Raw genomic sequence first — 27,516 nt, forward strand, 5'->3', positions numbered from 1 at the left:
TGAATTGAATAGCTTTAGATGTGAAAAGGATGAAATGATTCCAGAAGTCTAGACTTGAAAATTATTTTTATTTGATATCAACAAATCTAATACCATTATTCTATAAAACGAAGGCTATGAAGACTCACAAAATGATTGATAGGGGAATACACAAGAAATTAACTATTTTTTCTAAAAAAGTACAATACGAGAACATAGACTATAACTAAATTATATTACAATGGAGGATTTATAACGTAGGCTTAATTTGAAATTATTTCTATATACGAAAAAAATTCGCGTTAATATGACACATTTTGTTGTACAAATAATAACGTATCTTATTTTTTCATAGTATCAGGCTAGAATTTATTCGCCTGAAAAATATCCCAGCAAACTATGAAAAATTATTGAGAGTAGCTTGAAAATAGATGCAATTTCACCGGTACTCGAAATACATTATCTTCATCAGTAGGCCATTCATTGATACCTGACCAGTAACATAGTAGGCTACTTATTAGGCTGGGAATATTGTATTTACAAAGCAATTCATCTACAGCTATGGATCACAACATATTGGTACAATTAAAAATTGAAGGATTAAATCCCTCAAAAAACAGTTTTCAGATTTAAACCAATAATATTATAGAATTGACTATGGAACGATTACAAGAGAAAATTCGCTACTGATGGCTATACTGGATGCACATATGGCTAAACAATTCGTCTAATAAATTTATTGGGAAGTCTTTGAAAGTGGTTGAATGTACTATTTACAATATCACATTTGTGTACAAATACTTATCACTCGAGTCAATCATGAATTAGTCATAGATAAAATGAACAATAAATAGTATACAGTTAAAATAATATATAGTAAAAATGATAACATAGAAAATCTATAAGCTCTGTTCTATCCGTCACTGAAAAATAATTTTCTAGAAATATCTCTAAAAAAATAAGTAAGATAGAAGTAAGTTCATAAGTGGAAATAACGAATAAGTCAAGTGGACTGTATCCATACATCATCATTGTTGTATCGCTAAGCAATCATAGATTTTATGGAGTGTGTCAGAAATAATTTTATGTGGCAACTCAAAATATGCAGCCGACGAAAGCGACCATAAAAAAGTATTGGCCAGTCCCTTTAGTATCGCTGTCTTCAGTGTTGGTATGTAGCTATGAAGGAGACAGACCAATAGAAAACAAGAACATATCATGCCGATTATGCATAGTAGTGAAGATTAGTATTCAACAAACATTAGTAAAATCACATTACTTCCTATAATAGTGAATAATTGTAAATCTTCCATTATAAGGTACCGTATCAGGGTCATCTGAAATTTACTTCATACTTTACATAATATGTATAATCATTCAGTGTTTTGAAGGAAAAAATTGGCGTATTTTATAGTTGTATAAAATATTCGTTTGAAAAGAGTTTAAATTTAAAGCTCCATTAAAACATTGTGTTACAGCTTGGATTAAAAACCTTATCCAAGTAGTCGAACGACAAGTTAAAGCTGGATTACTTATTGCTTCTTATGAATTATTTTTTAATAAGTCTAATAAATGGAAGGAGTTGCACCAATTGATTATTGAGATTGACAATTTGAAGAATCAACCTATAAAGATTATCCCCGGGAGCATATACTTTCCATCTCCAGTTGAGTATGTATTTTAATGGCCAACCACGTCTTTTCAATGTTACATCTCTTCCTCTGTCATCTGTCAAGACACAAGAGAAAATATGTGTGAGAAATATTACACTATAAGATTACAGAAACAGGATTATAATAGTAAACTGATTTGGATTCGTAGTTTATCAAAACACATGAATTATGTTTGCATTATAATAGAACAAAAAAATAATTACTATTTGTGTGATTCAAAAAAATGAAGAATGATTCATGAAAAAATTGTTTTGCACATCATTTTGACTGAGCGCTCAATTTCTAATTTTTCATCGTCTCTTTCAATTTTATGGATACGAATAAATCAACTTTTCTATCGCAATAGAATTCAGAGAATAAGACTTTGAAAAAGTATTGAGGCTATTTTCAGAGCTTGTAGTTCATAAAATCATCTTTCCAAACATTAATATGGCATTGGTTTCGGAACTTTCTTTGAATAGGTATAATCAGTTCCTGAGCATTATATCTAAAATTTCTGAAGAAGTATTTGAAATTACCCATAAAAATTTAGGATCCGTAATGAACTTTAATCAAATTAGCTAACTCTCCTCTTATCTTGTATAGGTTCTCACCAATAAAAATGTGTGCCATAAAAAATGAAAATATTTCCTTCGAGTAATAACTACTAGACCTTGAAGCACATCACTTCCAACAATGATCAAGATTGCAAATCTTAACTCTGGATTAATGTGTCCGGCCAAGGAATTTCAAGCTCTAAGAGATTTAAAGTGACCTAATCCCAGGAAATCTCCCAACCACTTGAGTAGGTAATGAGAAAAAGATTGTAAATTCTCGAAATGTAAAAAGTGGAATGACAATACCTTACTGATATTCCAGTTTTAATCAATTAAAATGATAGGACGGCATGGTTACCAACCGCAAGTCTCTTTTTCCACCGCCATCTATAGTAGATGGATGTGATTCAAATCATCTCGGTCTATCTGATAAAGTATTGACTATTCATTCTTGTCAAGAATGATGAATTATATCACGAATAATGTATAATCATTACCAAGAAAATATATCTTTTTGTAAATTAAAAATAAATTTCAGTAATTGAGACTGGTTATCTATTATATTTCTTCATAGCCTACAAACGATTTTGCAATGATGCGGAGTTAGAAAAGAATAGAAGTATTTGCTCTGTCTAATGACAGAAAAGAATCGAAAACCAATGTTCACTTTATGGCGTGAATCTCACAATAGGCCATTCAATAATAAAGGATTGAATTCTTCTAAACCCAAAGTTATTCGTATTATCTACCAATGGAATGATTGATTTCATTTTTATAAACAGTGCTGTATAACTCAGAATCACATGATGATTTCTCGAATGAACTATTAATAACTATATTTCAGAATATTTTACCGTAAAGCTTTTTCCATTTCATCCCTTATTATTTGTGTTGATAACTTTAGATGTATGATCAAGAGTTTGGAAAGCGTCATTCTTCATTGGAGATCCACACCCAATTTGAAAGAAATTATAAACATTACAAACAAATACCAACCAAACCAATAAATTAGTCGTGATCATTGTCTTGAGCATTCACTAATAAATTCATCAGGCTCAAACACCAAATAATCTATCATTTTTTAAATAACGTAGCCTAATCAATTGGATGAAAAATTAATTCACCACCACAATATTATGCCAACCATAATGAATGCCATACAAAGAATAAATTAAGGAAATAAAATATAAAATAATTCAGAGTAGTCTTATTCCTTTATCTTCAACAGAACTCTCTTTTTCAGAATTTACAGAGAGTTTCAATCTTTCATCAATGAAACCAGCAACCCAGTACCTAGTTAGAATGAGATACAGAATCCAATTCTGGGTATTCAATAAATACAAAAGAAGATAAACAATTAAAATTTTTATTACAAGATCTATTTTAACAAATCAATGTTGAGACAGACAACTATTTTACAATAATATTTTCCAATTTGCTTTACCAAGCTTGATTGATTTCAACTACATGCTAGATTGGAACATGCTTTCACCAATACCATGACCAGTAGTTATAACCAGTAGTTGACTCAGATGACAGACTAATAAAAAATAAGAACTCAATTTTTCTGTTTGTTTTTTCAAATACAATGTGATGCATAAGTCGATAATCATAATATGGATGAAAAAATGGGATTAATGTACAGGAATAACAGAATAATCAAATGTGTGGAAAATCTTCTAATAAATTCAAAATTCAAACATCAATGAATGGGGACTCAATAAATTCAATTTTGAGTATAGCTTCATTAAAATTCTTGGTTATCAAATGACTCTTCAACTTTTTGAATTCTTTGATATTGAATGATCAATCTCCTGTATCAACAAAGAAAGGATCATGATTATATGAACAAAAATCCTAGTGAGATTCCTTCTATTTCAGATATATTTCGAAGGCAGTAGGCCTAAATTAATCTTTCGAATAATGCAATTCAATTATTGTGATATATGGTATCAAGAACAAGGAAGGATCACGTATAAACATAATCAATTATTTAAAATTAACCTATACTGTTTTTTCAATTACAAGTGAATGGAATACAATTTTTTCAACAGGATGAAATAAGAAAGTTATTTCTAACTGGTTTGGACACAGGAAAATTTGTTTTCTTCCAGGAAAATAGCTATATATTGTATTTTTTCATTTGAAATTTGCATAACAAACACCAATTTTGAAGTTTGCACTCAAGTTACAGTCACCTAGACTAAAGAATCATAATAGAGATAAGTAGGATTAGTAAAGTGAATTCAATGTTATATCATCTTTTTTATATTACAACTCAACTAACCTCTATAACAAACTTTATAATGGATGCATAACTATAAATTATAATGATCAACACACCTCCCAAAAACCTTAATCTTTAGTCCTCATCCTTCTAGTTGTTAATTATTGTCAGCTGCCAATCCTCTATAAGTTCAGTGTGCTCGTAGAATACCATGCAGCACTCAATGTAAAAATATATAAATTATTTTCGTAAATTAAAAATAAATTTACGTAAAAATATATCCTAACATTGAAAGCATGAATACAAAAGTATTGGCATGAACAATGCAACAAGATAATGTACAGTGAAATATTGAGATTTTTGTAGAAATTTGGCATTGTAGTTTTCAAGGTCTTCTAGAATAAGGTACTACCTTGTAAAATTTCATGAATGCAACAGCAGTTAGCACTCCAACGGCAAATGTCATAGCATAGGGGATATATTGCAGACCCAGGCTCCTTCGTTTCCTCATCAGCATCGCGATGAAATTCATTTTCTTATCCGAATAGGGAGGGTAGCGGCTTCTGTTCAATCATAGAAACAATTTTCAAGTAAATGAGATGATAGCGCAAATAAATCGGTTTTTGAGATCATCAAACAAAAAAAAAGCTGTTTGAAGTTATAGATTGATTCTAGTCTACTGATAATGACTTCCTTGACATTGTATAATTAAGTGCTCTCAGGGCAGTATTTATAAATGCCCAGAACTGTCCTAGCAGCGGGTTTCGATTGCCTGACAGGAACCAATATTAGAATTGTTAAAACTAACTATTCAAGTCCGTGCAAACCTCAATTTGCAGCATTGCTCATTTAGAATACAGCAATGCCACATCTCACAGAATCCAGAGAGCCTGCGAGCTGAATGTGTGAGAGAAAGAGTGAAAATACATCGTAGGCCTTTTTGATAGAATCAGCATGAAAACGGCAACCATGTGCTCCTATTGTTCTATTGAATTAACATTGGTCATGGAGCCCCGAGCTGCAATCTAAGGTTTGCGCGGACTATAGAATTGTTCTGATTGGTTCACAAAGGTATGCTTGGTTAGAACCTAGAACAGACCATGTAATTATCTCGTAACACTTTCAATTGGTCTGAAAAACTACATAGCAGAGGGATATCGTCAAATACAAGGTATTTGATCCTTGGCGCCTATAAATACTTCAACAATATCACATGAATCGAATTTCAAGTTGTTTTATCTTTATAATTGAGAAAAAAATCACTACGTCAAAGCGTGATTTTGAAGATTCGAGAAAATTAAACATATTTGTTCAATTCGCATACCGACCTAATTAGACAGCTTCAGAATGTAAAATGTGATACTCACGATGCAAGTGATTCCAGTAGTGGATTGTAATCCTTCACGAGACAACTCTTTTTGTGAGTAAACGTATCGAACGTGTACTTTCCATGATACGCCCCCATACCACTGTGACCGACACCTCCGAAAGGAAGAGTCTCAACTGTGAAATGGTACACACAACATTAGTATCGCATAATGAAATGGGACACAATATTATGCATTTTCTCGTTGGTTCTACATTTCAATTCTTTAACATCTCTGATGAAATAGGTTATAGTGTGATAGTTTCACAACCAGAATCTGGAAATAAACTGACAATATATTAACAGATTCAATTAGTATGAATAGATAATTTAATTGAACATGAATTTGAAATAACTCGAGAAAGCAAAGTTATGTGAGAGACAAACTGAGTATAATAGAGAAAGGTGAAATAAATAACACGTTGTCAGTTTCACATGTTACTTATTATATTATCCAAAATTATTACGATCCTTAGGGCATTATCTTCAGAGGTGTTTCCAAACTAGAATGGTATTTTTCAGTCGACATTTTTGAATCTAAATGAAAAATTCAACTAAATATCCTGAGCATCAAAACTAGTTTGAATGAAATAGATAACATTTCTGAATTGGACTATATTATCATCATCAACATCCGGAAGAAAATGGATTGTTGGATTTGAAGCACTGCATCTACACTTCATACTTTGATTGTAGATCTGTACAAGTGTTATTACATCTTTATTTTCTCAACTCATCGATTATAAGATTTCATTCACCATTATTTTGTCAGCTCCTTCTGATAGGGAGGCTTCATGAAGCCTGGAAGAAGTATCCTTCTGTCAGTAATTGTTTTGCTATTATAAAGTAACAGGAATCATAAGAGTTTTATACAATTGCAATATTGTCGTAAAAGAAATTCCAGTACAACATGCTTACATCAAAAATCTATTATTTGTGTGATTTTTCATATTGTTACAGATGAGGAGTATGAATTGATCGTGCAGTGAGATGACAGCACTAGCATACAAGCTGATGTGGATGAAATACAAAATGAAAGCAAACATCAAATAGCAATAGAAGCACAAAATTGCAACTCAATGTGACACAATATGAAGAAGAGATTAGTAGAAGCGGCAAGGGTGAATATTATTAAATCGTTGTTTCAACTAATTTCTCCACTATTATTTGAATTGATAATAGAATAACAACATGCAAGCTCAATATATTGTGAATTACTGTAGAACCTTGTTGGTTAGGAGAAAAGCATACATTAACGTTTGAAATTCGCCAAAAAATTACCTAATTTCATAATGGAAATAGCAATAATGTCAACTGATTGTGTCAAATTATTTTGACACACATAACATGTATGAGAACATAATGCACTGTAAGAAAATAAGTTATTATTGATAGTAATTAGAGATTTTGAGCCAACTGAAAAATCATTCTCGGCAATATGGTCGACTAGACATATTTTTTCGAAAACTAGACAGATGAAATTACTTGAGAAATTAGTGGAATGCAATATGCACAAAAAATACGTTCAGAAGAAAGTAGGCTACATATGTAAAACATTTATTCATATTACATCAGATGCATTTTTCGAAATGCAGTTTTACCCTATTGTATTATTGTTACATACTTGATTATTCTAATGCCTATGAGTACTAGCTACACAGATGTGGCACTTCACCAGAATATTTCACAAAACATCCCACCAATCTTCAAGGGCCGGTTTCCAAGCTCTGGATTCAGCTACATTCTAGACTTTAAACAGCTGGAGTCAGAAAACTGGATTTCCCAAACGGGGCGTAGTTGTAGTCCATGTTTAAATTAAATTTCGAAAAACTAGAAAACTGAACACGAAATAAAATAAAAAGGTAAAAAAATATAAATAGTATAGTTTCAGCTATTTTGAATTATTTAGGAATGTTTTATTTCGTCAACGAAAAATGTTTTCAATTATAGAAATGAGAAAATAAAGATTATCATAAAAACTACGACTATGCCCCGTTTCGGAAAGCTAATTTTCTGACTCCAGCTGTTTAAAGTCTAGAACTTAGCTGAATCCCGAGCTCGGAAACCGGCCCTAACAGTACTGGTATTCAAGAAAGCGCTGAATCAAACCACATGATCATCTACACAAATAATAAGCTTGCATAATATGATTTGATACTTGATACTTCAAATCGGTTCATTTTACCATAGAGAAAAGATAGCATAAGAAAAAGCTATATTTCCTCTATGATTTTCCGAAGTTACTAATATGTTATGGACGAGAAATCTGTTCAAAAAGAACGTGAAATAATAAGTTACAAAGCAAAATCAATATTAGTAAAAAATAATCTAACAACGAACACTTAGCAACCGATGTAGAATAGGAATCTTACCCAAAAAGGCACAGACATTATTAATCAACACAAAAAGGAGTGACAATGTAGAATGAGGGAGCTGTGCTGGAATGATCAGAAAGTCGATGTAGATGTTTTATGTCCATGTGCTATGAAATGATGATTCTACACATATGAGACAATTTTAATAAGAAAGGGGAATCTAGAGAAAGAGCTGAATCTAATGAAATTAAACAGAAAAATGTACATGACAAGATGGAACAGGAATCTCCACACACACAAACTAGAATATGGAAGAAGTAGAATGAAAAACTACAACGAATCTACATTGAAGAGATTAGAAGAATGATGCTGCAGTCTAATAACAATGCAATGATTTCTAAAAGCCGCAACAGACATTTACAGACAACACAACACATAGAAGCCACACTGATGAATGATTCATCGTGAATTATTCACACCTGCCAGGTGAACCGCCGTATCATTGCAGCACACAGAGCCGCTCGATGTATGTTTCAAGAACAGTTGCATATCGGCTGATTTGTTCGTGAACACATACAAAGTCAACGGAATCTCCCTGTGACCATACAGAACACGTCAAATGAGCTGGATAAGGTTAAAAGCTTCAATCTTTGGTGATCATCGCAATAAATGAAGAAAGTGGATGGAATCTCAATAATTTATAATATTATCTCTACCACTTTTCATTTCAAATTATATTAACTGATTCACACTCATGTTAAACTCACTCGAGAAATACAATAACAATGGAATACAAGCTACGTCGGAGTGATAATTTAAAATTATCACCACTAGTAATCAGTATGGATGAAGTTTTCTATTACTGTGTCCGCTTGATCCAGTTGTCAAATGCATTTTCCGTTATACAGAATGGAGGAAAGTCATGAATCTATGAATAATTTATTCCAATTTAGACTATGGAAGATATATGCACAGGCTCATAATAGATAAACGTAATCGACTACCATCAATAGACTTGGATTCTTATAGTATTTAATAATCATGAATGACATTTTTTTAGATTTTGTTAGATTCATTAGTGATAAACAATCATGAATGGTTAGATATTATTATAATGGCTTTTTGCTTTGTGAATGCTCTAACCGCAAATCATGATTATCTTAGAAGAAACTTATGATAGAGTTTATAGGAATTAGAGTATTATTGTTCATTTTTTACAGTGGAAAGTAAAACATTTGCACCAATTGAATGCTCCATCAACCTTCACCAATTGAAATGAACTGCACCTAGAACCAGAAGACATTAGAAGGCTTCAAGTTTCGATTGCAAAAAGCCGGGTTCATTCAGTGTGAGCCAATCAATTGTAAAACTCACCGCCATATTGCATGACTGTATCGTTAATACAGACTGATCCAGTCCTTGTCTGTTTCAAAAACAGATCTTGCAGCCTTTTTTCAGTAGTGAATAAGTAGAAAGTCAATGGCAGTTCTCTGTAAAATGCCATTGTTACATGGAGAACGAATGTTTAGAAATAGTTGAAAATTTTGTCAGACATAATAAAAACCCAAACTTATTTAAAATAGGTTTAACTAAATATAATCTTCTGGACATAGATAAGCAAGCATTGGCGAGTAACAATGGTTACTTTTTATAGGAAAAACGTATTTTATTGCATCTTGATTATTATCCTAAACATCCTACTTTCCTAGGATAATTTGATTTGATTAAAAAAGAGCATTGAGATAGGTAATTGAAATCTTCTCATTCCATTTTCTTTTTAAACACAAGAAAACATTTCAGAATGAAGAATAGGAATTATTCATTCAGTTATGAGAATAATAGTGTAAGTATAGAATTCAAACTTTGAAAATATTAATACTTTTTTTTAAGAGTTGAATGACACTGTAACACACACTGTAACACTGGTCGACAGTGCAACACACTTTACTTTGCAAAAGTTGACTAGCTCCCTAGCTAGTTTGAATACGGAAATAATCTCAGAGATTAGAGATATGATCTTCATTTAGAAAGGTTGTTGAATTACAAATGAACAAAATTGAATTAAAACCAGATCATGAATGTAAACTGTTCCCTGTTTCATACTGAAACAACAGTGCAATCATAAAAACAATATACTAATTCTAATGAAAATGTTTTTTTAATTGCACATACCTGCTGTTGATGAAGCCTATTGCTTCATAAGCATTTTCAACATTGACAATGGGCAGAATGGGTCCGAATATTTCCTCCTTCATGACAGGATCAGTCGGCTTGACGTCAACCAACACAGTCGGTCCAATGAATCTGTCGACTGGGTCCCTCTCGCCACCAACCGCCACTGTTCCCGAGTCCAACAATTCTGACAACCTCCTGCAAAACAATCATAACAAAACGTGCCGTCAGCATCGGTCATCAACCCTGAGTTATTAAGTTCAACCCGTTGCATGAAGTTCACTTTATAGTATATAAAGCCTTTATATCATATTAAAAAACCATTGCGAAAAGACACCTGTTATGACATTGATTGTCATTTTGTAATGTAATGTCTACATTGTAACATAGTCGTGGATAAATTATTTATTATTGTTACAGGTTAATGTGACCATTACATTATAATATACTACCAATGACAAAATAGGCCTAATTTTTAACAGTTAAAACTAAATAGTCATTTTACCGTTGAGATCATTAGAAAATGGTTTGATGATTTTAGTATTAAACCGCACAAAAATCATTAGATTGACCTCGAAAAGTCTGATTTACATCAAAACAAAATGCTTCATAATCTATTTCATATGGGAGCAAGGTTTTGAGATCATATGAGACAGAAACGGAATTGGAAAACAAAACAATTTGAAATACAGTTATGAAATTGATAAAATGCATGCTAAGGCAATATAAACTGGGAAATACGAGTAATATGACTGCACTTACTTGTAGTGTCGGTCGGAGATGATCCTGCACAGATCTGGAGAGCTTTGAATGTTATTGCCGTACCACTCCTTCAGAACTTCTTTCGCTTCTCTCACAAATTTGTCCTGCACTTCACGAGTGCAGAGAATGTAATCAGGTGCTATACAAGTCTGTCCAGCATTGATGCATTTGCCCCACAAAATACGACGAGCAGCCATCCTCATGTTTACGGAGTTGTCAATGTAGACCGGACTAGAAATAATACAAAACATTACTATTATAATATGTTTTTGATGAACCAATATTCTCCAAATCAAGTTCATCGTATAAAAAACACACTTTGCATATTCAATAATACAAGTCATATTAAAACAAATATAATGAGCCCCGAGATGAACCATGTGGGGCTGGCAAAGAAAAGAAATTATAATGATGTTACAAAGAAATGAATGAATGAATGATGAACATAAGTAATAATAAAAAACTTTAGCAAGTATAAATAAAACAAAATTGCTACAATAACAGAAAAAATATATAATAATATGTTGTGCTGCAGCCGTGCAGTCTTGATCTGAATTTCACTGCTATTCATCACTTTGAATATTATTCCAGACTTGCATCGCCGGGGTTGAAAAAAAGCTCTTGGCGAAAAATATAATGATTTAAAACGTCCTAACAATGTAAAAAACTGTGCCTTACTGGGATTTCAGTTATGTAGCATATTGTTAATCAACAAAGGTCAAGTGGTACCATATACCAAAAGGACAGCGTGCAACTAAATAAAACTCCTGCTTTGCCTCTTATTTCCAAGACACAGTATTGTTTTAACATGAATACTTCCCCCACAATAGCATGGTATGGTATTATTCCAGTCTTGAAAAAAAGTTCCTCTATATCGTTAATCTGTAGTATCCACTTCTCAAGTTTATAAAGGTGTTGTTGTTTTAATTTCATTAGGCAGTAGATAGAAAACTCTGAGATGATTATATAAATAGAACCGTATGTAAATTTCTTTGTATGGTCTCTGTGGAACTCCTCAAGGCCTGTCACCCCGCCCAATATCCCCAGTAATTTTCTTATTCTCAATAGAATCTCTGCAGTACCTCATAAAAACACCATATCCCCGTAATTTTCGTATTATAAAAAAATCTCTGCAGTAGCATAATATACTAATACAAATAACTGAGTGGTAGCATTTTCCAGGCTCTAAATAATTGAGTGTAGTTGAGATATTTTAAGGTTCCGGCATGTGTTATAGATTCACAGTTGCAGTTGATCTGGTTACAGTGAGAATGTAATTCGATAATATATTGTAAATGAGTATAGCTGAATTCTGTCTCTATATTCCCAAGATAGAATGAATAGACTTTGTTTAATTTTATATTCAATTTTAAATAATTTTTCGCAAATAGAGAAAATAAGCAATATAATTAATAATAGTTCACCTTAAACAGTACTCCCAGGAATAAACTTTCCTGGAAATTACAAAAAACGTATGCTTTATGCAACTTTTGAAAAACAATTACACACAGAGAAAGGTCAGGCGTTCGGAATTCCATGTTTTTTGAAACTGAATACAAGGAAACTGTATACAATTAATGAATTTTATGGCGAATGAAATATATCTGAGTTTTAATTATTATTAACAATTAAGAATTGATCATTATTAACAAGAATCAACTATTATATGAGATATACAGGGATTAATTTAATCACAGTTATCAACTATAGGAGGCGGTGGAAAAAGAAACATGGCAACTATGCCACCCTATCATTTTCGCTGCCTTTAAAACGTGAGTCTCGATATAGGTGAAGATTCAGTAAGGGAGCCAATTTTGAAAAAACCTAATTTCGTATGATGATTTTTTTGTTTATTAATAAAATTGTTGGTATTATTGGAATTGGTTAATTAATGCAATCGATTAGCTACCTTTTTCCACCGAGTTCCAGTGTGACTGGGGTGAGGTACTCGTTGGCTGCAGCTCTGACTATTTTCCCAACACTCGTTGAGCCAGTATAAAATATGTAATCGAACCTTTGCTTCAACAGTTCTGTTGTTTCTGGAACGCCTCCTTGTACAACCTTTACGCAGTCCTGTGGAAAAACGATATTTGAATATGCAACTTAATCATCAATTCATTTTTTGATAATACTGAACTTACTTCATTAATTTTGAGCCAAAACATACTAAAGCCGCAAAGGTAAGTAAAGGTAGAGTGTATCAGAGAATGTAGCTGATGTATTCAAATATGTCAGAGTACATTAAAGCGGCGAAGGTAAGGTGGGAGGAAGATGGAAGCGGAGATATTTAGATGCATGTATTACTAAAATATCTCTGCTACTTTGTCATACAGTCTCTCTTCGTCGCTCCACTAGGTTTTGACTCTTTGAAACTAATTATTTTCCAACATCAGAATTTACGTTGGAAGTAATGCATTGTTTCCATATAATTCCCTTTCCCTACCATATGAGCAATATCTATTTATGTCTTATTAATAAGCAAAATTTCAAGGGGATATCATAAGCGTTTAAAAGCTGACTGTAAAATTTAATTGTTATGTTGATGTCACTGTCATTTATGCCTTTGAAAAGATCATTAAAATCAACCAATCAAAACCGTTTTCAAGGCTGACTAGCAGGAAAACATTTTTCTAGCTTTTCAATAATTTGACATCACTCACAAAACATCATTGAATCTTAACAAAATCATAGAAGCTGATTTGATAGTGTGATGTGTTATCATGAATGATGGATTCATCCATATACTAGTATTATATTAGTAAGCCTACTACCGTTTAATAGAATTTAAATTTCAACTTTCATGCATGACATCCTAGTTCATCAACTTAAATCCTAGTTCATCGTATCTTGTAGAATACAACTAATGACACAATAATGTTTTTTATTTGACTAGCTGTGAGTAATGCCTACAACATATAAAAGCATCTGAAAAATATTATTATTAACTGATAATGTTCAACTTATTTTTGATAAGCAAATAAAACATATTTTTATAATAAAGGGAATAGGATATTTCAGATTGAAATTATTTTGAACTGGAATAATGAATGAAAAATATGAATAATTTTTGACTGGTTTACTTAGGATTAAGTTAGAGTAAGACCAGCTTGGGCGTAGCGAACTCCGAATTAATCTTACTGCACCATGTTCAATATTAGGCTATTAATGAGAATAAAATAATTATAAAAAATTATATTTCTTAATTTTCAAAAATTAAAATACATTCTAGTTTTAAAATAACTAACAATATGGGTAAGAGATAGTAGGGAGTATGTAGATAGTTTATTAAAAAATAAATATCAATTGACCATCACACCCCCCCAGGAATATTGTGCGACCGTCGGTTATCTAATGTAAGATATTGTCAATGAATAAGCCAATCAACCAATATTGATACCTGGGAAGTAATTCTGAAGATCATAGCAGATAAATAATTCAACGTTAAAGTTGTATTGTGACATTGTGAGTGATATGTTATTTATCCATAATGAATAAACACAAAGTAGCCTAATGTTATCAACCTTTTTTTATGAATTGTAAAAAATGTGCTCATCAAGGTAGCTGGAGATGTGGCTGGTTAGGCCACAAAACCTGGCACAGTCATGATTTAAATGTAATTAATGATGAAAAGTGGTTGACAACATTACTCTGTATTCATTCATGATACATGATTAGTGGAGGAGTCCCCAAGCGGTCACCTCATCCCAAAGATAATGTAGCGATCATCGCTTATCTAATCTGAAAGATTGTCAATCGATCAATCTTGATATCTTTTGTACCACAACCGGATTATCAAACAACTAAGAAAGCATAGTATAACATTTGAAGTGGGAATTGATGAGAGACATTTCAGTTTCATTTGCCAGTGCAGTTTGCTCACCTGATCAAGGTATTTCGGAATTAGTTCGGCCATTATTTTGGCAGAAGCCGGCGCCACTTCGGAGGGTTTGATGATGACACAGTTGCCGGCCGCAATGGCGCCATGCATGGGCAGCAGAGTCAGCTGGATCGGGTAGTTCCAAGCTCCCATCACCAGCACCACTCCTCGCGGGTCTTTCAGGATCATCACGTCATCCATCAGGTTGGCGAAAGACTTTTCTGGCTGCACATAGATAACGCAATTAAATTAGATGGCTTTGTGTGTGTCAAGACATAGTGGAGTGTCGAATGTAGAGTGCAGGAAGTAGCAGTGTTGAAAATTGTGCATGTATTAAAAAAAATGTGCCAGATCATATTGGAGCGGAAAAGGTAGGGTAGAAAGTAGAAGGTAGAAAAGAGATTCAGATTCCTTTATTCATGTGTTTGACAAAAAAAAACAATTCAGGTAAGAGTAAGAGTAAGATAACTTGGTGAATCATATTGATCTAAAGAGTTTTACAATAATATTCAGCAAAGAAATATGATGGAATATGCGAAAGTTGAGGTATTATTATAATGTTTTCACATGAAACTGTGAAGTTAGGACCTTTAGATGTCCATTCTCAGATAGGGTATCGAGGATACCCTCCCCTTCAGCACTTGACCGTAAAGTGGACAGGAAACAATCAGATTCATGCATTATTAAAACACTCTCAGCTATCTCCTCTGATACACTCTACCTTCGCCGCTCCACTATCGGTTGATTGAATGGCAACTAGAATATAGTGACTATCAACTAGTCATTAGTTCTAGCTACAGTTACCATAATTATTATAAATTAATTGTCAATACAGATAAGATTATATAGCTGACTAAAATTATTATTTGATTAAAAATTACTTAGAATTAGCAATTGCTAGTTTTTATTCATTCGAGCGATTTCTGTATAAATATATATATTTATTTATTTGGGTATTTATTTATATATTTAGGTATTTATTTATGTCCAACGGATCTCGAAAACGGCTCTAACGATTTTCACGAAATTTGGAACATAGTAAGTTTATGATATAAAAATTCTATTGCACTACGTCTCACCCTGGGAAAACTCGCTGAAGGACATGAAAAGGATAATAATTGTTCATCCTTGGAAAACAGCTGCTAATTTCGTCGTCTGTCGATAATGGAAAATGCGAGTGCGTGTGTGGCAGTGAGACAGAATTATGTTCAGCTGTTGAACAATTGTAATCAATCAGCTCATCTTACAAGAGATATTATCTAGAAATTATAATCGACTTGAACAAAATATCTAATTTGTAGACATGACCAACAATATGATTTTATTCAAGATCCATTATTTTTTATTTAAATTGACAAATATTGTAGCAAACATAGTAAGCCTATATCATTCTAAATTAAAGTATATAAAAAATTTCAAAGTTAATCATTATTTTACAGTTTTACGAAGCTCGGTGCCCTGATATTGTAACCTATATGAAATGTAATAATTTTTTTGTGTTGCAATCCAGGAAATCAGAAGTTAATTGAATTTAATTGCTTGAAAGGTGAATGAAAAATTACCACACATGCACATCTATATAATAAGAGAGAGTAGGGTTGTGTTTGTTCGTTTTGTTCAAAACATGTCAACTTGTGGATTGTATACCGAAAAAACGGGAATAATTTAGATCTCCAAATTTTGCTCATAGATTCTAAAAATATCAATCTCGTGCACCTCGAAGCCCAAATTTGAATTTTCCTTCTACATTTTTCAGAATTAATGTTCAAATTTCATTCATGGGACATAAATATATTATAATTGGAATGAACATACCATATTGTTAATATAGAACAATAATCTAGAAAGACAACCTCTTCGAAACAAATGGTTAAAATTGATAACTAAAAAAATTAATAACTACTCCAATTTTTTCAGGTTGGCATCAAGTTGAGGAAGGTTTCTAAACAAGATTTGAGTTCTGTCACTTTATGTTAGTACCAAGTTGAAGAACTTATCTATACTATAATATTGGAAAGAACTGGCTTATACACATACGGGATAGGAAAATATTATTTTTGTCGCATCATCACGTCTGAACTAATGGACTGATTAACTTGGATTTTTGCATATAGATTCTTGATTAACCGAGGTTGGTTATAGGCCTATTTTCAATTCTTCAGGATTTTATTAAGTCAAGTTTTCAGTAAGTCAATTTTTAGCCTTTGCATGGCCTTAAGCGAGCAATTTCTGTATATATTTATTGGTTATTTATATGGTTATTTGGTTAGTTATTTATGTCCAACGGATCTCGAAAATGGCTCTAACGATATTCATAAAATTTGGAACATAGTAGGTTTATGATATAAAAATTCGATCGCACTAGGTCTCACCCTGGGAAAACTCGCTGAAGGACATGAAAAGGATAATAATTGTTCATCCTTGGAAAACAGCTGCTAATTTCGTCGTCTGTCGATAATGGAAAATGCGAGTGCGTGTGTGGCTGTCAGACAGAATTATGTTCAGCTGTTGAACAATTGTAATCAATCAGCTCATCTTACAAGAGATATTATATAGAAATTATAATCGACTTGAACAAAATATCTAATTTGTAGACATGACCAACAATATGATTTTATTCAAGATCCATTATTTTTTATTTAAATTGACAAATATTGTAGCAAACATAGTAAGCCTATATCATTCTAAATTAAAGTAGGCCTATATAAAAAATTTCAAAGTTAATCATTATTTTACAGTTTTACGAAGCTCGGTGCCCTGATATTGTAACCTATATGAAATGTAATAATTTTTTGTGTTGCAATCCAGGAAATCAGAAGTTAATTGAATTTAATTGCTTGAAAGGTGAATGAAAAATTACCACACATGCACATCTATATAATAAGAGAGAGTAGGGTTGTGTTTGTTCGTTTTGTTCAAAACATGTCAACTTGTGGATTGTATACCGAAAAAACGGGAATAATTTAGATCTCCAAATTTTGCTCATAGATTCTAAAAATATCAATCTCGTGCACCTCGAAGCCCAAATTTGAATTTTCCTTCTACATTTTTCAGAATTAATGTTCAAATTTCATTCATGGGACATAAATATATTATAATTGGAATGAACATACCATATTGTTAATATAGAACAATAATCTAGAAAGACAACCTCTTCGAAACAAATGGTTAAAATTGGTAACTAAAAAAATTAATAACTACTCCAATTTTGTCAGGTTGGCATCAAGTTGAGGAAGGTTTTTAAACAAGATTTGAGTTCTGTCACTTTATGTTAGTACCAAGTTGAAGAACTTATCTATACTATAATATTGGAAAGAACTGGCTTATACACATACGGGATAGGAAAATATTATTTTTGTCGCATCATCACGTCTGAACTACTGGACTGATTAACTTGGATTTTTGCATATAGATTCTTGATTAACCGAGGTTGGTTATAGGCCTATTTTCAATTCTTCAGGATTTTATTAAGTCAAGTTTTCAGTAAGTCAATTTTTAAAATGGACCCTTGCGGAGCATGGGTTACCTGCTAAATATTAATAATACCATATTTTATATTATTATAACTTAACTATAGACGTTGACCCTAATATTGTAATGTAAAATAATTAGAGTATCTGACTTCTCAAAACTGTCCAAGTCAGAACATTTATTTTGATTCCATCTATTTTAAAAGGAAAGTTCTTATCTTAATAGCTTATTGAAGGAGAAAGATTCATACACATAATAATTACAATGATGGTTGCTACCTTGCTATTCTCAATAAAAATGTATATAATTTATATTGCTCATGATATTGAGTTGAGACTTTTTTATTGATGAAAACTGAATGAAAATATAAAATAATAAAATAGACTGATAAAGTGGAAAGATTAAAAGCAAACAAGATTGTATATCTTAATTACCTTATCTGGTTTCATCCAGTCCTTCAGATTCATCAGCGTGTTTTTGAGATCATTAATGAGGAACTCTATCTCCAACAAATAAGATTCTTGTTTACTCTGTGAAGAAAATAATGAGTATTTGTGAAAACAAACAACATATTTTCAGCATTACTCAATTTGAAGACCATACGATTGTAAGTTATGAGAGTACACACAATTATATTGAATCATATTAATACTATTACTCGTTCTTAGCAAAAATGAATATGATACATGTCACATTTCACTAATTGAGTAATTGACTATTAAATGATATCAACATTCATTTTAGGTACTTCAATTGAATTTTTGAGTTTCAATTTATGTATATTTGTGATATTTTGTTGTTAAATAGATGCATAAGTAGAAGCGAACATGAGAAGCAAGTGACTTGAAAAGAATACATTTTTTTTTAATTATTCAAAAGTACAGTAGTATAATATTATTGGCTTCGTCTTTGAAGCAGACATAAGATTAAGCGATTGGACCTGTCCATCCAGAAATACAATATTTTATCATTTTTTGGAATACTCAAAGTGTGTAGATTAAATCTTTATGAAACAAATCAATTCACAGGACAAAGATAGATAGGCCTATAGTGAGGTTCACGGTTCACGTCATTATAGTGGCCGTGAGTTGTGAATCAAATTCTGTCATTATAACGTGGACCTCACTACAGAAAAGTATTGATGGAATTAATAGAAACGAATAAAGCATATTCAATATACGAATATGGTCCGAGAGATATCACTTTTTACACTGATCTCCCTCGAAGACAGAGAGGCTCAATGCCCTTTCCTTCACTAATCTCCCCCTCTACCTAACAGCATTCTCCCTAGTGCCAGCATCCAATTGTGCGAAGAATGCTTACTATTCTACACTAATCTGTTAATGCTGCAAACTGTGGAAGGAAAAATTGGTTTCCCCTCTTTATGTTAAGAGTTATATCTCTAGGACTACAGACTGTTCTACTTAGTAGAAGACTAACCTTTCTCAGATCAGTAGCCAAAGCCGCAGCCAAATCTGGTCCATTCTCGATGTACATACGCATGAGGCGTTGCAGTTGTCCAATGCGGTACTCATAAGGTTTTGTCTTGCCAGAGTCGAATACAGAGCGGCAGCTCTGTACTAACTATTAGAGAGAAAACAATCTTATGAATCATTGTAAAAGCATGTAACTTGGATTAAAATAATTAGGCTAAGAATAAAAAAAACATAAATTAAAAGTTATTAATACCAATAGCAATTATTTGCTACTGTGTCGGCTATTTTTTTGTTAAGTAATAAGAGATGCAACTGGGCCTACAATTTACTGTGAAGTGAGTCTTATGAGATAATTTGGAACTACCCTATTCAAAATAAAATGAAAATGTTTTTTTCCAAATGGAGTTTAAGACAACCTGACCGATTCATTAGCTGATGTTAATTTACCATAAATTTTCAGAAAATCTATTTTCAAGTTGAACAGTACTAAATTAAAGAATACCGTACCGTATTCTATTTTCATGGAAATTTTCAACTACCTAACGAATTAAGCTAGGATTTTTAAAAAAGAATAAAAATCAATAAAATATAATAATATGATTTTTGAAGAGAATGGAAACTCTTACCTCACTGTAGTTAACCATCTTGTTGTCGAGAAGTGGTTCACTTTCTGAAAACAAGAAGAGTTTGGTTAGTTACAGGTCTATTAGTCCGACGAGTTGAATTGAATTGAAAATTTCTTTATTCATAAAAATGCACTAAATACATCTGAACAGTGTCAAATTACAACAAGAATTATTAATATCGTCACAAAAATCAACCTTACACATAAAGAAGTCACAAATTTTGATAAAAAACAAGATTCTAAAATCTTGCAGTCAGATTGACATACTCCTGCAAAGAGTATAGGGATAGTCCCACCAAATATTCCTTCAATTTTTTTTGTAGATATTCAACCTCCTCTATTTCTTTCAACTCTCTAGGAAGTATATTGAAAAATTTTCTCCCCATAAAAAATATTTTTTTTCTTAAAGAAATCCAATCTATGCCTCTCCTCGATCCTTCCAAATCTGGTCCATTCTCGATGTACATACGCATGAGGCGTTGCAGTTGTCCAATGCGGTACTCATAAGGTTTTGTCTTGCCAGAGTCGAATACAGAGCGGCAGCTCTGTACTAACTATTAGAGAGAAAACAATCTTATGAATCATTGTAAAAGCATGTAACTTGGATTAAAATAATAATTAGGCTACGAATAAAAAAAACATATATTAAAAGTTATTGATACCAATAGCAATTATTTGCTACTGTGTCGGCTATTTTTTTGTTGATAAGTAATAAGAGATGCAACTGGGCCTACAATTTACTGTGAAGTGAGTCTTATGTGATAATTTGGAACTACCCTATTCAAAATAAAATGAAAATGTTTTTTTCCAAATGGAGTTTAAGACAATCTGACCGATTCATTAACTGATGTTAATTTACCATAAATTTTCAGAAAATCTATTTTCAAGTTGAACAGTACTAAATTAAAGAATACCGTACCGTATTCTATTTTCATGGAAATTTTCAACTACCTAACGAATTAAGCTAAGATTTTTAAAAGAGAATAAAAATCAATAGAATAAATATGATTTTTGAAGAGAATGGAAACTCTTACCTCACTGTAGTTAACCATCTTGTTGTCGAGAAGTGGTTCACTTTCTGAAAACAAGAAGAGTTTGGTTAGTTACAGGTCTATTAGTCCGACGAGTAATTATTTCAAACATCTTTCTAATATTGAAATAAAGGCTGCACTTTAGTATATGAGCCGCGGAATCCAGCATTGAGACCTAAATAGATCGATAGAGGAGGTCAAGACAAGATCAACTATGTATAACATTGTTGTCGATTTCCAAGGATTAGCTGAAAAAACATGGCGGAAAGTTCAAAATTTTTATATCATTTTTTTTTAATAATTTTTCTATGGCTACAATATGTTTCAAACTAGTGCAATCTTATGTAAAATTTGACGAGAAATTCACTGAAACCGGTTTCATGTTCGTAACTTCAGTAGTTTTTAGATAATGCAGAAAAAAGAGCAAAAAGTGCAAATTTTTGCTTTAAAAGAGGTTAACCTGTTTTCATGGTGATTGATTGATAGGTATTTAAAACAATTGGATTCAGTAGAATAATAAATTCTAAAGAAAAAATGTTCAGTCACTTGATAGCCTAAACTCAAAATTGTTCGAGATATTTGGGAAAATAAAAATATTACAACTCTATTATTTGCTACCTAGGAAAATCTTAGGTTAGGAAAAGTTTAGGTTGGGAAAAGCTTAGATTAGTAAAAGCTTAGGTTAGGAGAAGCTTGGATCAGGAATAGTTTAGGTTAGGAAAAGCTTGAATTAGGGAAAGCTTAGGTTAGGAGAAGCTAGGGTCGGGAAAAACTTTGGTTAGGGAAAACTTAGGTTAGGAAAAGCTTAGGTTAGGAGAAGCAATGGCCTGGAAAAGCTTAGCTTAGGAAAGAACTTAGGTTAGGAAAAGCTTAAATTACAGAAAGCTTGGGTTAGGAAAAGCTTAGGTTAGGAGAAGCTACGGTCTGGAAAAGCTTAGGTTAGGAAAGAACTTAGGTTAGGAAAAGCTTAAATTACGGAAAGCTTGGGTTAGGAAAAGCTTAGGTTGGGAAAAGCTTAGGTTGGAAATTGGTCAGGTTAGGAATAGCTTAGGTTGTAAAATGCTTAGATTGGGGAACGGGTCAGAAAAACTTTGGGTTGGGGAGAGCTTAGGTTGGAAAAAGCTTAGGTTAGGAGAAGCTAGTGTCAGGAAAAGCTTGGGTTGGGAAAAGCTTAGATTAGGAAGAAGCTTAAGTTAGGAAAAGCTTAGATTAGGAAAAAGCTCAGATTAGGAAAAAGCTTAGGTTAGGAAAAGCTGAGGTTAGGGAAAGCTTAGATTAGGAAAAGCTTAGGTTGGAAAATTTTAGGTTAGAAAAAGCTTAGGTTAGGGTAAGCTTAGGTTACAAGGATCTTGGACCAGGAAAAGCTTAGAATGAGGAAAGCTTAGATTAGGAGAAGCTAGGGTCAGGTAAAGTTTAGGTTAGGGAAAGCTTAGGTTAGGAAAAGCTAAGATTACAAAAAAGCTTAGGTTGGAAAAAGCTTGGTTTAATTTACTTATTTTTACAATCTTTTAAAGCTTCTGCATTGGATTGGAAGCTGAATAGAATGTGATCCTCAATATCGGTCAGCACTATGCCTATGCAAACATATTGAACTCTTCTAAAGCTACAATACTACATTTTCTTGCATTTTCTCCAAATATCTTAATAATTTATAAAAGCTCCTAACCTCAAATCTATTACAATGGTTTCCCTGCAAAAGTCTAAATGAGATTTAATCAATTCAATAGTGACTGAAATTAGTAAAAAATGATAAATAACAAACATTGAAAAGTATTGAGTGTGTAATTTTTTTTTATTTTCCCAAAAATCTCGAACAATTTTGAGTTTAGGCTATCAAGTGACTGAACATTTTTTCTTTAGAATTAATGATTTTACTAAATCCAATAGTTTAAAATTCCTATTAATCACTATGGAAACAAGTTAACCTCTTTTAAAGCAAAAAGTTTGCACTTTTCTGCACATTTTTTGCAATATCTCAAAAACTACTGGAGTTACGAATCTGAAACCGGTTTCATTGGATTTCTCGTCAAATTTTACATAAGATTGCACCATTTTAAAACCTATTGTAGCCATAAAAAAATTATAAAAAATAAAAATTGATATAAAAATTTTGAACTTTCCGCCATGTTTTTTCAGCTAATCCTTGGAAATCGACAACAATGTTATACATGGTTGATCTCGTCTTGATCTCCTCTATCGATCTATGTAGGTCTCAATGATAGGTTCCGCGGCCCATATACTAAAGTGCCCCCCGAAATAAATATTTAAGATGGTGATGTGAGGATGTGGGCGTCGATTGAATTGGTTGAAAAGAAATTTTTATTTTTGTCAATTTATAAAGCCAATTATTGATAGTTTTCCATTAGGCTATGCTTGCATTATACAAAGAGTATAATCAAAGAGAAACAAAGTTGATTATTTATCTAGTTGAATAATTGAAAAAGATTGAATATGCTCATAACATGGATGTGTAGAATGAATTAACCTAACTGTGATAAGGCTGATCAATCAAATTACTTGTAAAAACCGAAATAGATATACTACGCCTCATTGGTCAGAAAAGCAAATAAACCAGTACAAAACAAAAAAGGTATATTGGAATAATAATAATAAGGCTATTAAATCTGCATGATTAGGCCTAACTTACATTTTGTTTGGGGTTCACCTATAGGCTACTTGGAGTCTGATTATCATAAATTCAAGTCAGAAGAATGCGTGTGGTTAGGATATTTCGTTTTAAAACTTATACGGTTTTGACGTTTTAATTTTAATATTTGCTTCCAATATTCAAAACCAATTTCTTAATCGGTGGATTTGAGTACTTTATTTTAAACTGTAAAAGAAACAATAGCTATAAATGTTTGACAAGTGCATTGCACTTTAAAAGAAATTAAAATATACTATTAATTGAACTACATTTCCGTTATCCAAAATCAAAATTTATCATAAGTATTACCTGACAATTGTAGATCTATTGCGTGATGAGATAACATGAAACATGAATAATAATGTACGGTTTCTTTGTTGATAAATGGGAAGGCAACTGACAAGATAACCTAATTTTTATTGGAGGGCAAATCCCTTCTGTTTCTGTTTCAGCTGTCACCTCTCAGCTGAGAAATAAACACTTGATTTCAGTGTTGCCAACAAACTCGTCACAAAGAAAATTTCCTTTTTAAACTGGGAACATTGGAAATGTGGATTAAGCGGGTAACTTGAATTCTCGGAGAGTTTTTAAAAATAATATCTTTATTTTGCACGACATCTATAATAATATAAATATACCCATATTATCTAATTTTCGATCTATAAATTTAATAAAGGGAAGAATCGTCTTACACGTGTACGGGATAGGAAATTTACGACTGAACTAAGAGTTAACTTGGAATTTTACATGAAGATTCTCTATTTATCGAGGATGGTCATAGGTCTATTTTCATTGTTATTAGTCAATTACTTCTAATTTAATTGCAACAAATTTTTATTTGTTTGGTATCCAAAATTTACTCGACTGTAGAGCCCAACCAAACTGGGCATACTTCAAGAGACTCCGAAGCTTAAAGCTGTGCAAAGGCTAAAAATAAACTTTCTACTGGTGATTTTTTTTTCAAAGTTTTTCGATTTGTATAATTATTATTGAGCTATCAAAATGAAAAATTTTTCTCAGGAAATCATTTTTTTCGATCATTACTTTTTGAGATATTCTGAGCGCCTAAAGTTTAAATTTTTGGAATAGAACATTTCAAATTCGGTAAGAGATAAATCCATGAGATTTAGAGGATATTCTTCGTGTTATTGAATGAAACAAAAATTTTCTCAAAATATCAATTTCTGAAAATGTTATTCAATTTACCAGAGATAACTTCTAGTTGAGTTAATTTTTAGTAAATTGAAAAACTTTCTCAAAAATTTATATTTTCAGAAATAATGTTAGTTTTATTCAATCAACAATACCATGAAGAATAGGCTACATCCTATAAATCTCTTACGGTACCGGATTTGAAATGTTGTGTCCCAAAAATTTAAACTTTAGGCGCTCATATCTCAAAAAGTAATTTTTTATTTTTTTTAATCCTATTGCAATCTAGTCTAAAAAGACTAATGAGCAATTTTCATAATATAATAATGGGTTTAATATTAATAAAATAGGTAGTTCTAACCAGGACTACTACTTCTAGCAACTAACTTAAAATTAACAAAAATAATAATAGTAATATATAAATAAATTATCATGTATTATAATATACACATTCACACTATCAACACTGCTCTGCTTTTGACATTTTCACTCCACAACACCACACAACTCGAAGGGTTTGGTCCTCTTCAATCTGCGCAGCACATGTGTGTTGTCAAGTAGCTGAGCGACTTCTTCATTTCCATGCCGTTGGATCCTGTCTGCATGCTTGCGTGCGAAGCGCCCAATTTCTGCTACAACGAACTCCACCTCCAGGTCTCTCTGAATGTCGGCGTTTCGGCTGAATCTTGAAGCATTGACGATGTTCCTCAAAACTTTGTTCTGGAATCATTGGATTACATCGACGTTTCTCTTGCTGGCACAGCCCCAGAGTTGGATTCCATACATCCATATGGGTTTCAGGATTTGCTTGTAGATGAGGATCTTGTTGTAGGTTGAAAGAGCAGAATTTCGGCCTATTAACCTGTATATTTTTCTATATATGATACCTCGTTCTTCTCTCTTCTTCTTCACGTGTGCTTTCTAACGCAACCTTGCATCCAGAGTCATGCCTAGGTATTTGGCCTCGTTAGCAAATGGAACAGGTTTCCCATTGATGGCTAGTGAAATTTGCTCACATTTTCTGTTTGTGAAGTTGACTTGGACAGACTTGGTATCATTCACTTTGATTTTCCACAGTTTAGCCCAACTGGAGATTTCATCAGCAGCATCTTGAAGTTTCCTCATAGATTCCTGACTGTTGTCGCCCAGAGTTAGTACAGCCGTGTCTTCAGCAAATGTTGCCACTGTATCATTTTCCAACTCAGGTAGATCGCTAGTATACAGTAGATATAGAATTGGCCCAAGAACATCACCTTGAGGTACTCCTGCTCCAATTTCTTTCAGCTCTGAATAGGCGGTTTCCTGCTCTACTCTGAAATATCTTCCCACTAGATATGACTCCAATATTTCAGTGTATTCAATTGAAAGCATAGTTCTTAATTTTGCTAATAGACCTCTATGCCACACCTTATCAAATGCTTGGGCAACACCCAGGAATACTGCACTACAAATGTTCTTCTCTTCAAGAGCCATCTCAATTAAATTGTGATTCTGTAGACTTGCTCTATGGTGGTGTGTTTCTCTCTAAATCCGAATTGATGTTTTGGTATCAACTTTTTAATCTCTATAAGTGGCTTTAATCTTTTCAAAAGCAGTTTTCCAAAAAGTTTTGAGATTACAGGTTGGAGAGAGATTGGCCTGTAAGATGTAACATAATGTAGTGCTTTTCCAGGCTTTAAAATCATGATGACCTCTGCAAATTTCCAGTAATCTGGGACATATCTCAGCCTGAAACATGTATTTATGAGGAATGTAAGCTTCAAGAGAGCCTTCCTAGGAAGCTGTTTCAATACATCTCCAGTTATGAGATCAAACCCTGGTGCCTTCCTGGTTTTGATGCTACTCTTGATCATATTTTCCACTTCAATTACAGTGACTGGAGTGATCCTCGCTGATTCTTGAACAGTATGTGGCAGATGTTCATCATCATCATAGCTGTCATCAGTTTTAAAGATGTTCTCCAGAAAGTAATGATCGGGAAAATTGTGTTTTCCTGAGAAAACATTTTCATTTTGATAACTTGATGATATTATAGAAATTGAAAAACTTTGAAAAAATATAACCAGTAGAAAGTTTATTTCAGCCTTTGCACATCCCACAGAGAAGAGGATGTGCTTCCCTTCTTCTTTGTGCACATCCTTAATTGATAATTCGCGCGCGCTTCATGAATCAAAAGCGTTCGAGACCTTCCAAACTCATTTTTTGCTAGTAATTTTCAACTCTACTCATAAGAATTGTCCACGTAAA

At 32.5% G+C, this 27,516-nt stretch overlaps 1 protein-coding gene across 19 annotated transcripts in view; it reads right to left on the bottom strand.

Moving 5' to 3' along the window:
* Positions 1-210: 210 nt before the first annotated feature.
* The window catches only part of LOC111059573 (aldehyde dehydrogenase, dimeric NADP-preferring), a 64,743-nt gene continuing 37,437 nt past the window's right edge, over positions 211-27,516 (bottom strand). For 3 of the 19 annotated variants that reach the window (XM_039421374.1, XM_039421386.1, XM_039421388.1), the window contains exons 2-12: positions 21,474-21,517; positions 19,819-19,962; positions 18,813-18,908; positions 14,911-15,132; positions 12,940-13,103; positions 11,031-11,261; positions 10,269-10,466; positions 9,471-9,586; positions 5,783-5,918; positions 4,828-4,978; positions 211-1,707 (exon numbers count right to left, since the gene is read on the bottom strand). In XM_039421374.1, the coding sequence (XP_039277308.1) occupies positions 1,687-1,707; positions 4,828-4,978; positions 5,783-5,918; positions 9,471-9,586; positions 10,269-10,466; positions 11,031-11,261; positions 12,940-13,103; positions 14,911-15,132; positions 18,813-18,908; positions 19,819-19,962; positions 21,474-21,517 (1,523 nt within the window). In that variant the 3' untranslated portion in view covers positions 211-1,686. Of the gene's footprint in view, positions 1,708-3,538; positions 4,979-5,782; positions 5,919-8,575; positions 8,692-9,470; positions 9,587-10,268; positions 10,467-11,030; positions 11,262-12,939; positions 13,104-14,910; positions 15,133-18,812; positions 18,909-19,818; positions 19,963-20,440; positions 20,521-20,884; positions 20,994-21,473; positions 21,518-24,426; positions 24,596-27,516 lie in introns of those variants that run through there. The other 16 variants (XM_039421371.1, XM_039421382.1, XM_039421383.1 and 13 more) reach the window with 12 other exon arrangements.

Source organism: Nilaparvata lugens, chromosome 2 (genome assembly GCF_014356525.2).
Source record: "Nilaparvata lugens isolate BPH chromosome 2, ASM1435652v1, whole genome shotgun sequence".
In the NCBI taxonomy this organism is placed as follows: domain Eukaryota; kingdom Metazoa; phylum Arthropoda; class Insecta; order Hemiptera; family Delphacidae; genus Nilaparvata; species Nilaparvata lugens.